Below are 14,723 nucleotides of genomic sequence, written 5' to 3' on the forward strand. Positions count from 1 at the left end.
AATCTGCAAAAGAAGCAAAAACAGCAACCCTCCTCCACCCCATTTTCCTCCAGTCCTCATCACATTCAGTGCCTAATCCTGCTCTGCATCCCATCATCCTCATCTTCAGCCAACTTCCACCACCATTATCTAGACTCCTTTGGGGGAAATATTCTTCAATTAAACATAGCATCTCTACACCCTAAATATACACATCAAGATATGGTCTAATCACCAGTGAACTTTTCACCAGTCATATCATTCACTCTAAATGAAAAACATTTAACTGTTTTACCTCTCCCACTGCACGCTCCCCAGAGCCTAATGAGAGGGGCATCTTCTCTTTATAAAAACTTACAGAAAACATTAGTGGTTTAATCTCTTTTACAAGACCACATATAGCTGATTTTAAAAAAGGAATTTAGATTCAGTCTGAAGCATTTTTTCTTTTAAAACAAATGGGTAAATAGAAGATTAGAAATCTTGTAGTATATTATACTGTAAATAATAACATGTATTACAGACTTACTTTGTTTCTACCCTTCGTCTTTTAAGTCTCCTCTTATCGCTAAGTTCACACATTTTTTTACCCCCCCCCCCCCCTTCCTGTTTTGATGCTTTCCTTGAAAGGTCTTTGCAAATTCTACTGTAAGGCATCATCACTGTGATTGCTTAAATGTCTGTGGTGACGAAAACATGCTGTAGTAAAGGGCCCTGCCTTGTGTCTACCTCACCCTGTCCTTCCTCTTTAGTTTTTCAGAACTTCATGGGAAACACATCATCTGCTCACACTACAATGGCTCACAATTTTACATGAGTCAGAAATGACCAACTTCCTCTCTGCTGTTGCCAAGATTCCTGGAGTTTGTTTCGTATTTATTTTTTTACCATTATGGAAAAGCTAAGAAACAGGGCCTGTTAAATGTGTGTCCCAAAGATCTTACTTGGATACTTCATGTCTATTCACAAATGTATTTTTAGAATAGAAGACTTTAATACAACTTTGTTATTTAGCAGTTGTAAACACATGTCAAGTATTTATTACAATACTTTTTACAGAGAAAAATAAACAAAATATACAACATTCTCTTATATTACAGGTCACCCAAAGTTGACAGCCTTCCCAAGCTGAACAGAAGCTGACTCATGCTTAAAGTCCAGGGAAAGTAAAATCAGAGATTTGTCTCTAAATACATTACACGTGAGAAAATAATTGCTGAAAACGTGAAAAGAATGTGAACTATAGAATACTGAACCGTGGAGTTTACAGTAAAAAAACAACAACAAAAAAAGTGGCTTCTTCCTGAATGATGGGTGTTCTTGCATTACTGGGTGCTCGCAAAAACTCTGCCCATGAGATCAGCTTGTGACTGCACTCTAGTTTCCTGCCCATGGTAACTTGAACTCCTGGCGAGGAGCAGGGACATCGAGCATCAGGTCTCATCATGTGACTCTAAGTATATTGGCTTGGCCTGCTTCCTCAGTCGCTGCTGTGCTCGCAGCTTCCTGCCTTTCTGAGTTGCCAGTCCCATTGGTGGTAGGTACGTCTACGGGAACAGCGAGGGAACAAAATAACTAACATTTCTCAACAACTCAATGACTCACACAGATGGGAAAATGATCTCATTTGTCTAATAAACTGTTGTTACTTACAGCCCGTGGATATGGGTTCTTGTAATGTAGACCTGTAAAAAAAATGATAGTGACAGTCACTCTTTCAAAGCCAGAAAGCTTCCTATCCTGCAGTCCTGCTTTTTCCTGCAGAGAGCAGCTTATTCCCTCAGTATATTAATGATTTCTGGATGATTTAATTCATAAGTTCATCACTTTTATCTGATTACAAAGGCAGGATGTAAACGTTTGTTAAATCATAGCACCTGTAATCTAAAAGAGGGAGGGCTGAACATAATATTAATCTTGCCTCTTTTCCCACAACTGAACTTATCTTTTGTATTGTATATCAAAACTAAAAACAAATCATTAAACAGCATGAGCATTATATTTGTTTGTTATTCGTGTCAGTCATTACAGCCGGTTTCTGTATCACTTATCTGAAGATGATATAAACCATGCTCATGCTGTTGGTTGTCAGACATTCAGAACAATGTTTACTCCCTTGCTTACTCATGCTGAAACACTTAAGACCTTCAGCTGAACTTACACAGTCACTCCGTGACAAATACTTCATCTAGGTGTGTTATATTAGCTGCATATTACCCACTATAAATGGTAAGCAAATACAGTGCCCTCCAAAAGTATTGGAACAGTGAGGCCAATTCCTTTATTTTTGTTGTAGACTGAAAATATTTGGGAGATCAGATTAAGAGATCAACATTTCAGCTTTTATTTCCAGGTATTTACATCTGGATCTGATACACAACTTAGAAGATAGCACCTTTTGTTTGAACCCACCCACTTTTCATGAGAGCATAAGTATTGGAACATGTCACTGACAGGTGTGTTTTGTTGCCCAGGTGTCTCCCAATTACATTGATTATTCAAACAATAAATAGCACTGAATGTCTGAGCTCAGTTTCAGATTGGGTACGATAGATTTTGCCTGTGCAGACTGCATTTAGAGGTGGAACCAACATGAAAACCAGAGAGCTGTCTATGGGTGAAAAAGAAGCAATTGTGAATCTGAGAGAAGATGGACAAACAATCAGAGCCATTGCACAAACATTGGCTATAGCCAGTACAACCATTTGAAATGTCCTGAAGAAGAAAGAAACCACTGGTGTACTAAGCAACAGACGTCGAACAGGTAGACCAAGGAAAACATCAGCAGTTGATGACAGAAACATTGTGAGAGCTGTAAAGAAAGACCCTAAAACAACTGTTAGTGACATCAGCAACAACCTCCAGAGGGCAGGAGTGAAGGTATCACAATCTACTGTTCGCAGAAGACTTCATGAACAAAAGTACAGAGGCTACACCAGAAGATGCAAACCACTCATTAGCAAGAAGAATAGGAAGGCCAGGCTGGAATTTGCCAAAAGGTACAGAGATGAGCCTCAAAAATTCTGGGAAAAAGTTTTGTGGACTGATGAGACAAAGATTAACTTTTTCCAAAGTGACGGAAAGGCGAAAGTTTGGAGAAAAAAAGGATCTGCTCATGATCCCAAACATACAAGCTCATCTGTGAAACACGGTGGAGGTAATGTCACGGCTTGGGCTTGCATGGCTTCTTCTGGGACGGGCTCTTTCATCTTCATTGATGATGTAACACATGATGGCAGCAGCAAAATGAACTCAGAAGTCTACAGAAACATGTTGTCTGCTAATTTAAAGAAAGATGCAACCAAACTGATTGGGAGATCCTTCATCATGCAGCAAGATAATGACCCAAAACACACTGCCAAAACAACAAAGGAGTTCATCAGGGGCAAGAAGTGGAAGGTTTTAGACTGGCCAAGTCAGTCTCCAGACTTAAACCCAATAGAGCATGCATTTTACCTGCTGAAGAGGAGACTGAAGGGAGTAACCCCCCAAAACAAATAACAACTGAAAGAGGCTGCGGTGAAAGCCTGGAAAAGCATCATAAAAGAAGAATGCAAAAGTTTGGTGATGTCAGTGGGTCACAGGCTTGATGCAGTTATTGAAAGCAAAGGATTTGCAACTAAATATTAAGTCTCATTCACTTTAATCTATTTTAAGTTTATATGTTCCAATACTTTTGCTCACCTAAAAATTTTGTGTTCCATTACAAATAATGCTATCTTCTAAGTTGTGTATCAGATCCAGATGTAAATACCTGGAAATAAAAGCTAAAAAGTTGATCTCTTGTCTCATATTCATCTTTTGATGTCAAACCCAAATGTTTTCAGTCTACAACAAAAGTAAACGAATTGGACTCACTGTTCCAATACTTTTGGAGGGCACTGTATAAGACTGACATCAAAATATTATAAGTGGAGTGTTTAAGTGGTTTATAAAATCAGCACTTGACAGAAAACATGAAAGCACAGAGTAGTATGTCTGTTTCTGTGGTCCTGACCTGAGTAGGATAACATTCAGTTGAAACTTATGTAAGGAAATGTGTAGCATCTCTCCACTCTCACCTATTTCTATCCTTGCTTCACATTCTTCTATACATTTCTTTATTGATTCTTGATCTGTGAGCTGTGGAGAAGCACACAGAAGGAAAGATTAGTCATACAAAATGCCATCTAACTACGGCTTTTTTCATTTCTGTGAGCAGCATACTGTTGTTCACACCTGCTGGTTCTGTCTGAACAGAGTGCAGGCCTCCTGAAGTATGTACTTTCTCTCCGCCTCTGTGTCACTTGCAACTCCACTCTGTGCTTGCCAGCTTCGGGCAATGCGGAACACCCGCATGTAGAGTGACAACACCGTCCTGCGAGTCGAGGTCGTCATCAGGGCTCAAACAGCAGTTATCTGAAAAGTTAAGAAGTAATGGCATTACATATCCTGTTACTGCTTTCTCTGTAAATAAAGCAAAATAATGAGTTTGTTAGGTAGCTCTGAGGCAAACATTTTCAGTTGACCCCCTCTCAATCTTCCACCTCCTGCTTTCTGTACATTGTATTTGTTTCCTGATGCCTCTATGTTGTACACACAGCAGACTAAATGTAGCTGCAACATTATTTGCCCAGACACCAAGAAACAAACCAGTGCTAAGCTGGAATACTACCAGAGTCACCGGCATTTTCACTGTCTCTGTAAGTTTCTGATAATTTGAGTTTAAAAAAACTATTTGAATGTAAATGCGTCCTGTGGGAAAAATGCCTTCAACAACAAAAAAATTACAACTGTCTTAAATAAAGAGCCACAAGAATAGATACTGCAAGAACTGAGGCATGGATGTTAGGGCTGTCCTGGGCAGCAGTTTTGGGCTTTGAAACTTTAGAGATGAGGATATAAATCAGATTTTTAGCAACATTAGTTTTCAGTCAATGCATGTGGCAATTAGCTACTGTTAACATGCAGGTTGCAGTAACTTTAGACTTAATAGCAAGAAAAAAAGAACACTTTGCAAGACGGCTAGGCTGATACTTTTATATACTTTTATATAGTTTTCATGTGATTTGCCAAGCTTGTGATATGCCAGTTTCCTTTGGCAAATCTAACACTCAACTTTTTGGGGGTTCGAATACTGATTTGGACTTGATTACCATAGCAATGATCTAAGCTTCGTAGCATTTAGGTCAGCCCTAATGGATGCATCACTGAACGAGCCTATCAGGCACGGACCCAGGGGCCTAATGTGTCAGGGTCCCCCTTGGCCTTCACCTACAAAATGTTACTCAAATTAACAAGTACCAACCAGGAGGTGACTCAAAATGACCCCAAGGACACGGAGATGCAAAGGAACCACAAAAAAATACAAAAATGACTACAAAAAGGGGCAAAACAACCATAAGGAGACACAAGATTTCAAGATGGTGGCACGCACAATCACATAATAACATAATAACTGTTGTTTTTACTGTTTTTTTATTGCTCTTACTATTTATCATATACTTTAAAAATATAGATATGAATGTGTGTATGTGATTGTGAGAATGATGCGATGAGGGAGTGTGTGTTGGTGAATAAATGAGTGTGTGTTGGTGCATGTGTAAACATTTATATGCTGCTAACTGTATTGCTCTAACAAAGTTTAGTTGTATAACATACAATGATAATAAAGGATCTATCTATCTATCTATCTATCTATCTATCTATCTATCTATCTATCTATCTAAAATGACTACTAAGAGACACAAAATGACCAAGAAAGACACAAAATGCACAATAAGGACCCAAAGCTATCACAAAGTCTTTCTTGTCCCTGTATGGGTGGTGGGGCTTTTTGCATATCTGTACCCTGGAGCCTATTGATTATAATCCGTCCATGTTTAAAAGTCTGGGGTCCCGGGACAGTCCCTCACTTTGGTGGGTTTCTCATCCAGCCCAGACTGTTCCCATTAATAAACACTAGATGTCACTAAAACCACCACAGAGCTGTTTTCCAAACACAGCTCGTTACATGACTTACTGTTACGTATTTCTGTTTTAACATGTGTTGGGATTAAACCAAATGTTAAGCGTAATACCATTAGCACATTTGCATTAATACCTGTTTACCAAACAGAAAACATGATGCAATACTCTGCCATCACCTGTCAACATGAGGCTAGCTATCCTTGAGCATCCTATTCACAACGCTTATCAGACGTCTGCTGTCAAAGACGGGAGATTAAAGTAAAAGAGACACTAGTGCTGCTCTCACTGACTTACATTAGTGTTATCGTTCGTTATGTTTTACAGTTCATTTAATATTACAAGCCTTGACCTACCGGCTGAGTCTGGAGAAGACACTAGCTCCACAGTAGCTTACTAGGACAGCAGAAACACATTTGTCGCAGGGTGATGACGTAGCCGAGAGCTGGTTCCTCAATGGGAAGGCTGTAAAGAAAAAAATGAAAAGCCATAAAAATAAACGAGTGCCTCTACTTTTCACCTCACATAAAGTTTGGGATGTTTTACCATTTTAAAGTAGTAGCATACCCTCTTCAATTCCGTGTCTGTAGACCTAGTTTGGGCCATTTCAGATGAGTTACAAAGAGGTTTTGACATATTTTCCAGCGCTCGATAATATTCTGTCAAGGCTCTCTTTAATATGTCATCAACAAAACACGTGCCCCAGTAATTAATTTTGTTGTAAATTATCCATCTGGGTGGAATGAAATATCCCCAGGCGCATGACTGTGTTAAAATTAAAAGATGTGTCTTATCGTTGCCGTCGGTGATGAGGATCAGCTGTTGGCTGCTTGTAGGCAGGGAGGAAGTGACAATGTAGCTACACTCAATGAGTAAAAGGGGGAAGGCACAAAGAAATTTGCTGCTTTAGTCAGAGATGGTGCTTTAACTCACTCCAAAGAGCGAACATAATTCAGATGGATTCAAAAGCACATCCCGGTCAATAGCTTGTTACTTATTCATCTCGAAAAGCGGAGTTGAATTCGATTTTGATGTGGAAGTTTTTTTTGTCAGCTGCCTGCTAGTAAGCTAGCAATCTGACTTTAACGCGACGAGTTTGCCTCAGTTCCTTTCTGGTCGTATACGCTACCTTGGCCAACTTACTAACTACTTAATTTGTACTGGCTTTCCTGGAGAAATGAACACCCAATTCCACACGACAGTGTTTCCCAGAAAGGTAAGTTTATTTACGGTTTCAATTGTGGTATGTCTTGGTGTCCTAATCGAGAGACCTAGCTTAGCCGATGGCTAACTTATGTTCACCGAGCTGATGCTAGCTAGCTATGGCGACGTCGTCAGGGCCAGGCAGTTTTGATGTAAATGGCCCGGTGGCGGTGATGTCTCGTCAGTTGATAACTGCTTCACAACAAGTACCATCTAAATTAATGAATACACGAATCTACTAGGTGTAAGTGGCTGTCAAAACACAGTTAACATGATATTTTTGAGTGTTGTTCCTGCGCTGTTAAGCTCACTTGATCCTGTTTGTGCTCGCCACTTCCCAGCGAACATAACTTGGTAACATAACGTTAATGCTAGCTAACGTTAGTTAAGGTCAGTTATTTAACTTTAACCGAGGCTGTGCTGTGATAGTAGTGCTGCAAATACAAGTACACTAGCTCAACTTTGTTGCCCCTCATAGTTTTAGAGCTAACAATCTATAAAGCTAAGTTAAACTAATGGCTAGACACTGAAGTGGTTGGCTAGCATAGCATACCTAGCTTGATGATAATTAAAAATTCTAATGCATTAGTAGGCCACCAGACGTCCATCAGATGTTAGTTAAGTGAAGTTGGCCTGAATGGGACACTGAGACATATGCCTCGACATGCCCATGTTCATGATCAGTGCAGGCGATTTGCTCTTAAGCTGAATACATTTTCATTATTGATGATTAAACCAATAATCATGGTTCGGCAAGATCAGTAACCACCACACAGTCAAAGTAAAAGTTGGTATCAGAAGTTATAGATTTTACAACAGACTTAATGAGTTCAAACAGATTTAGGACAAAGCCTGGTTGTGCCTTGTGAGAGGTCTCTCACTTGCAAAAAGTGCCCCTTTTAAGTTGACACTCATTATTACATTTTAAGTCCCGATGCTTTATAACCATCTTTGTAGTTATAAACCAGTAACTGAATAATCCTGCAGTGAGGCAAACTGTTTTGTTGTGCTCAGATTACATATTCATAGCATGTTGACAAAAATAGTCCTGCAGGTTTGGAATGATGAGCTATCACTTTCTGCTTATGATGACAAGATAATGTGTCTTTTCAGCATTGCGGATGTCAAGGTCACAATGATGGAGCAGAGTAGAGAGGCACTTTGATCTGTGGCTGATGCCATCAGAGGGATTGTCTGTAAGTAATTCACTGAGCAGGTAACTTTTATAAGTTGCGTTTGATGTGTGTAGATTTTACAGCAGAATGATTGATTGCATTGAGGTACACATGAAATCGGGCCACTTTGGGAAAATTGCTTGGGTAGTAAAGAGATAATGCTTCTACATATCGTTAGTTTGAGTACTCCAAACGGTTCACATGTAATTGAGTCAGTAATAAGATTTCCATTATCATTACTTGCTCCCTGCATGCTCTGCAAATTATGCTTTTATTCTCTAGTAGAGTTGGGCATTATATTGATATTATATCGATACTGTGACATGAAACTTGACATTGTCTTAGGTTTTTGATATCTTCATATTATAAGTGTTTTTTTCCATATTGTAAAGGCTGCGTTATAGTAAAGTGTTGTCATTTTTTGAACTTACCAGACTGTTCTAGCTGTTCTATTATTTACCTTTACCCACCTAGTCATCATATCCACATGACTGATGATTATTTATCAAAGATGTCATGTGAAAGCACCAATAGTCAACCCTAGAATATTGTTGCAATATTGATAGTGAGATATTTGTTACAAAATATATAATAGATATTCATTTTTCTCCATTTTGCCCAGCCCTAACCTGAAGTTATTTTATCACAACCTTAGTTACTGTGGCAATACATTAGGTCCTACAGCAATGTCACTCTTCAGTGTGACATTATTCTCCTTATCTTTTCCATGCATATGTGCACTTTTCAAAGCCTGTAGCCTAATAAACCAGGGAAAGGGGTAGACATGACAACATAAACATGTGTATTTAAACCTCTCTACTTTGATTTTTTTTTTTCTGCCAAACGTTGGGAATAATCTCATTTAAGTCCATGTAAATATAATGAGGAGAAAGAAATATTTTGCCCTTTTCATTCCCAACCATAGTAGCTCCACAGTCTTGGTGCACATTTTCTAATTAGTGAGTACATCATCTCTGTGATTGAATTTTTTTCATGTGCTGCCATTAGTAAGGTAGCCACACTTTATGTACTGCCTATTGTAGAACCTGGTAAAACTCACTTTCTGAAACAGGCATTGTCTGATACTGTTGCCACTCCTGATACTAAGCAAAGTTAAACATGTAATTTATGTGTATTGATACATAGGATTATCATGAAATCAAATACAATAAATCCAATAAGTTACACAAATTAAGGCATTTTAATTGCCTACAAATGGCTGAAACTTTGGTGACAAAAAGTGAAAATAGAGGGCAGGTTTTGTAGTGGCTCTGAGTAAAACAAAACCAATTCTCCCTCAGTGGGGTTCTGTGGTTACCTGTGATGTTTTTTTCTTGTTTCTTTTGAAGAGGTTTCAATAGTAACATGCACTGTGCACACATTATATGTATACATATGGACTGTTTTCTCTGGTCGTCACTTTTTAGGGTTTTTAAGTCTGGCAGTGGATCGTGGCAGATTTGGCACAGGTAGTGTAACTTCTTGACCTTCAGTGTTCAAAAATTCCTGTACTTGAATTTCCTTCTACAAATAACCACAAAAATGTGGAACTTGACCTTTTGATTGTGAGCAAGACTGACTCAGTCTGGAGCTACAGTCTGTGACAGTTAACATTTTTGAATTGTTCTTCGCCTCAGGCCTGAGGGTATGTTGAGACGTCTCGCAGGACCAGAGAAGAGGCGTCTAGGTGGTTCGGACGGGGACTGAAGGTGAGGAGGAAAGACAGACGAGGGACCAGGGAGGAAGACATGGGTCAGTGTGTCACCAAGTGCAAGAATCCAACGTCCTCACTCGGCAGTAAGAGTGGAGACAAGGAGAGCGGCTCCAAGTCCCACCACAAGAAAGGAGGCAGCGCTGGTGGCGGTGGGGGCCACAAAGACGAGCCCAGCGCCCCGTGTAGCAAAACCACCAGCGAGCTGTCGAATGGCACCAAGGCCTTGGAGGTTACAGTGGAGACACCCGTCATCCCCGCAGTGATGGGAGAACCGCGCAAGGACGAGAGTCTGGATGGAGATGGGCTGTCGTTGCTGCGCATTGAGGAGCTGTTCTGCTGCTACAAGGATGAACAGGAAGATGCCATCCTGGAGGAGGGCATGGAGATGTTTTGCAATGACCTGTGTGTGGACCCAGCAGAGTTTCGGGTGCTTGTTCTTGCCTGGAAGTTTCAAGCAGCCACCATGTGCAAGTTTACAAGGTAAGGTGGAGTTTTGGGGAATGGGGCGTGTTGTTGTCACTGGTATCTGTTTATCAGGACAAACTAGCATAACTACTACACTGTAATCACTTATAGGTGAGAACTGAACATTTTGATGCAGCCCAGAGGGTTAAAACGCTTTGTTTAACTAGTGCCTGCCCTGATTTATTTAGCAAACAAGATGCTGTTTACAAGTATACATAAATATACATATAATAATATTTTAATGTTTATTTATATATGTATTCATTTTGGTGTTAAATTGGGCACTCCTCAATGTGTCCTGGTGCCTAGTGGTTAAGAAGAATAACTTAATTAATCCCCTGGGGGAAATTCTTTTTTCCCCACTCCTTGTTATTTTATACACACACACACACACACACACACACACAGTGCCCATAGACATGCAGTTCTTTGGAAACATGCTTCATAGAACTGGTTTCTCACTTCACTGTAATATGCTATCAACTCCGTTACCCCAACACAGCCTGATCTGTGTCTGAGCTTTTATTTATTTTAACCTATTCACTACATGCACAGCAGCTACAAAACACAACAGGAAAACATCGACCACATAACCGCATAACAGTATGCACTAATTTTAATCTATTCGCTATTTAACACATCTCTGAAGTATCTTGGCTTTACTCATTTTGATGTAGTCAATGTAGTGTGTTTTAAACACAGGCTACTGGTTTACCTCCACATTACCAGCACAGTGTCCAGTTGCAAATCAGGGAAAATTTCACACCTATTCTGACAAGGCATTTTATTCCAGGCTGCTGGTGTCTGTACTGGAAAAAAAATGGGTACATGTATAAAACCTTAAGAAATGCAGAGAAACTTGGATGACTTTAGAACTGGCCAGTAATGGTGCACACTTAAGCACTTGTAAATAAGCGACAAATCACCCATGGTGTGCATTGAGCATGAACTGCCGTGCCTGCGGTTTGAATTGAGACTTTATTTTCTGCATCTCTCCATTAATTGCTATCTAATAAAGACATAAAATGCCCAAAATAGTAAGAAAAAAGCCAATTTTAAAAAAATCCCCTACTTAACAGATTGGATCTAAAAAAAAAAAAAAACAGAAACCATTTTTGTATTTTTTTCTGATACTGATAGCACATTTATCAGATGATACAGCTAACCAGATTATTGTGCACCGCTAATAACTAGCTTGATGCCTGATGATTAGACTTCTAGCCTCAGAGGAGACTTCCCCTCCCTGCACTGTTTGATTTTCTAGTCTTCACTCTTTCACTGTGCATCCATCCATCCATTCATCCATCTCACACTCCGTTTTCAGCAGCTCAACCAGATACAGGCATGCACACACATACACAAACAGATTCCCACTAACAGGTAGGGGGGCACACAGGAAATGGACTCCCACTGCAGTTAGTGTTGGAGATGAATAGGGCTGCCTGCTGGCTGGGTCACTTGTCACTGCCCCCAACACCCCCCGCCCCCCTGATTTTCTTACTCAGCACTTTTCTATCCAGAGGCTTTGGACAACACAACACTCTGGTTACCAACATGTTTCATTGTCAACCGATGCTTACAGAAGCTGTTTATATTACATTTGACTTTGAAAGCCTATATTGTTGGCTCAGATAACAAAGTAAATCTGCTTGATATGAGATAATGTTTTTTCAGTGTTACATTTTTTAAATGTATTCCTTGAACTGCAAAGGGGACGGCCTCCTTCACTGCTGTTTTAGTGTTGTTATAGACACGTGGCCCTTTGTTTGCATTAGATGACTTCTAAATGTTTTATTGTAGCTCTGTAATTTAAGCTGCTAGTTATGTTGCTTCCCAGTCAAAGTCAGAGGTCGGAATTTCCCAGTTGAAACTTCTAATCCTCAAGCGTTCCAGGTGCACAAACTGGTGTTTCTTTTGCAAGTGTAGTAATAAGTAATCTCTGTAATTAAAAAGATAGCCGTTAAAATGAAAATGAGTGACATAAATGCATTACTCTTTAACTGTTTTCTCATCTAGCTACATACTTGGTAAGTCAGTAAGGCCCCTGTCAGACAGAGCATACCTTAGCAGCCTCTGAACGCCTCGAGTTGAAAAAAAATTAAACTCCAAGCTGAAAAGTGCCTGACACTGTTGACGTTTTTCTCCATTGTCCAGTCAGATGAAATGAGAGGCGGGCCTTCTCAGGTGGAGATGATAGCAAGTGATAGCATACAGCGTTTGCTCACTTTTGTCGATGCCTTTGTAGGCAAGCTGCGAGCTTCTCTGAACAAATTATAACCTCAACTCCTTTGTAATGTCATACCAACTGTAATGAGGCTAGACAATTCACAGTAGATTGTCAGTCTGTCTCAAACTCATCCTAAAATAAGCCTTGAACTGACCATCATGTGGGCAAAGCTCCTGGACAAGCTGGTGCTTCCTGCTTTGTGAGAGTCTCAAATACCCACACAGATCTCCGTTTCCCTGTATCCAGTCCCCAAGTGCCCTTCGCCTGCCCATTTTTATGCAGATTTTAAGACTAAGATCTTTGAATTTACTTCACAGCAAAACAGTAGTTAAACTAAGGACAGTTGATTTTAGTGGTTGCGTCACAACAACAAAAAAAGATGCCACAAACTGCAAAAAGTGCTTATCGCAACAGGCTTCAACAAAACTCTTATATATTGGCAGCATATATTGACTTAAAATTACATGTTTTACAATATGGGAGAGTGTATTATTTTGATTAAATACAAGCAAATATACTTAATGTTGCCTTTTAGTTGACGGTTTACCATTTACACTGTGCACTACCATGGGTGCTGCCATTGCTGTGTGATGTCAGACAACGGCTTCTTCATGAAGTCAGGGTAGATAGGTTTGCCCTGAGTTTACAAAGAGGAAAACCGTGGCATTCTGTTGTACTCTTTCTAGTAGGAGGTCAGAAATTTTTGAGCTCCAAGCTGTCTGGAATGCAACGTTAACTTTGGTGATTTTTTTGTTAGAAAGTATGGTTTTTTTGCTTCTGGGCCTCATCATCCTCAGTGGAATGGTCCACTAACATTCTGATGTTTGGTCCTGTTTTCTTTGTGTCACCAGGAAGGAGTTTGTTGAAGGCTGCAAGGCCATCCAGGCAGACAGCCTCGAGGGTATCTGCTCACGTTTCCCTGCCATGCTGCTGGACGCCCAAGGTGAGGAGAACTTCAAGGACCTCTACCGCTTCACCTTCCAGTTTGGCCTGGATGCTGAGGAAGGCCAGCGCTCACTGCAGCGCGAAATTGCCATCGCCCTGTGGCGCCTGGTGTTCACCCAGGACTCGCCTGCCATCCTCGATCACTGGCTGGAATTCCTAGCAGAGAACCCTTCAAGTATTCGGGGCATCTCAAGGGACACGTGGAACATGTTCCTCAACTTCACCCAGGCTATCGGGCCCGACCTGAGCAACTACAGCGAGGACGAGGCCTGGCCCAGCCTCTTTGACACCTTTGTGGAATGGGAGTTGGAGCGCAGGAAAAAAGAGGAGGAACAGGCACTGATGGCGAAGGAGGAAGAGGGGACGTGTACTGAGACAGAGTGTTCTCCCACTACAGATAGACTTGAAACAGAGGGAAGCCGCGGCTCACAGACGTGGGGGGGCCACTGACCAGGAATCAAGAAATATTTGTAAGGGAGAGAAGGATGTGATCTACATCTGAACTGTACATCTGTGAATCATTGGATGAATATTAGTATTATCATTACAGCTGTTCATTTCGCTCTCCTTTTCTGTTGGGGTGGGATTCCTGCTTTGCACCCTCATTTTTTTGGTTTTCGAAAGGGCTCTACGAACTGTTATGTTTTAAGCACTTCTATTTAAGTTATTGTTTTACTTTTTTTCCCTGCTCCCATGTGTGTTTTTAGTAATTGGACATGTGGTCCATTTTAACCCCCACCTACCTACCATAGCCCAGCAGAGTTAGATCAGTAAAAGCTTGGTTTTAAAAAACAGGCAACAGAAAGCCATAACCTTTTCCCACAATTATCATATAGACAGTTCATTTTGACCTGGTAACACTGCTGATGTTTTGTGTAAGGAAATAGTTATTAATAAAGAAGAAGGGAAATTTGGCAACATGTCCACAAAAAATTTCTTATCATCAAAACATGAGATTTACAACAAGGGTCAGTGAAATCATCTTGATCGGACTAATCTAGTTAGGTCGTATGCTTTTATCTTGCAGTGCTGTGAGGATGAATCAGTTGCACTTGTGTTGCCCTCACAA

The 14,723-nt window shown here is 40.3% G+C and overlaps 2 protein-coding genes across 4 annotated transcripts; one reads left to right on the top strand and one right to left on the bottom strand.

Moving 5' to 3' along the window:
- Positions 1-696: 696 nt before the first annotated feature.
- lyrm1 (LYR motif containing 1) lies at positions 697-6,763 on the bottom strand. 2 transcript variants are annotated; one of them, XM_049562837.1, is made up of 6 exons: positions 6,493-6,763; positions 6,323-6,390; positions 4,198-4,377; positions 4,041-4,101; positions 1,633-1,664; positions 697-1,526 (listed from the first exon to the last, which is right to left on the bottom strand). In XM_049562837.1, exons 3-6 carry the CDS (start codon positions 4,354-4,356, stop codon positions 1,413-1,415), a joined length of 366 nt encoding a protein of 121 aa, XP_049418794.1. In that variant the 5' UTR covers positions 4,357-4,377; positions 6,323-6,390; positions 6,493-6,763; the 3' UTR covers positions 697-1,412. The 2 variants fall into 2 exon arrangements, with proteins under 2 accessions (XP_049418794.1, XP_049418793.1); XM_049562836.1 differs by having other exon boundaries at positions 704-1,526; positions 6,282-6,390; positions 6,493-6,754.
- A 33-nt stretch (positions 6,764-6,796) lies between these two features.
- On the top strand, positions 6,797-14,605 carry dcun1d3 (defective in cullin neddylation 1 domain containing 3). 2 transcript variants are annotated; one of them, XM_049562835.1, is made up of 5 exons: positions 6,797-7,141; positions 8,242-8,344; positions 9,731-9,772; positions 9,941-10,497; positions 13,561-14,605. In XM_049562835.1, the coding sequence occupies exons 4-5, from the start codon at positions 10,052-10,054 to the stop codon at positions 14,102-14,104; spliced, it is 990 nt and encodes a 329-aa protein (XP_049418792.1). In that variant the 5' UTR covers positions 6,797-7,141; positions 8,242-8,344; positions 9,731-9,772; positions 9,941-10,051; the 3' UTR covers positions 14,105-14,605. The 2 variants fall into 2 exon arrangements, with proteins under 2 accessions (XP_049418792.1, XP_049418790.1); XM_049562833.1 differs by having other exon boundaries at positions 8,242-8,324.
- The last annotated feature ends 118 nt before the right edge of the window (positions 14,606-14,723 follow it).

Source organism: Epinephelus fuscoguttatus, linkage group LG20, assembly GCF_011397635.1.
Source record: "Epinephelus fuscoguttatus linkage group LG20, E.fuscoguttatus.final_Chr_v1".
Lineage (NCBI taxonomy): Eukaryota > Metazoa > Chordata > Actinopteri > Perciformes > Serranidae > Epinephelus > Epinephelus fuscoguttatus.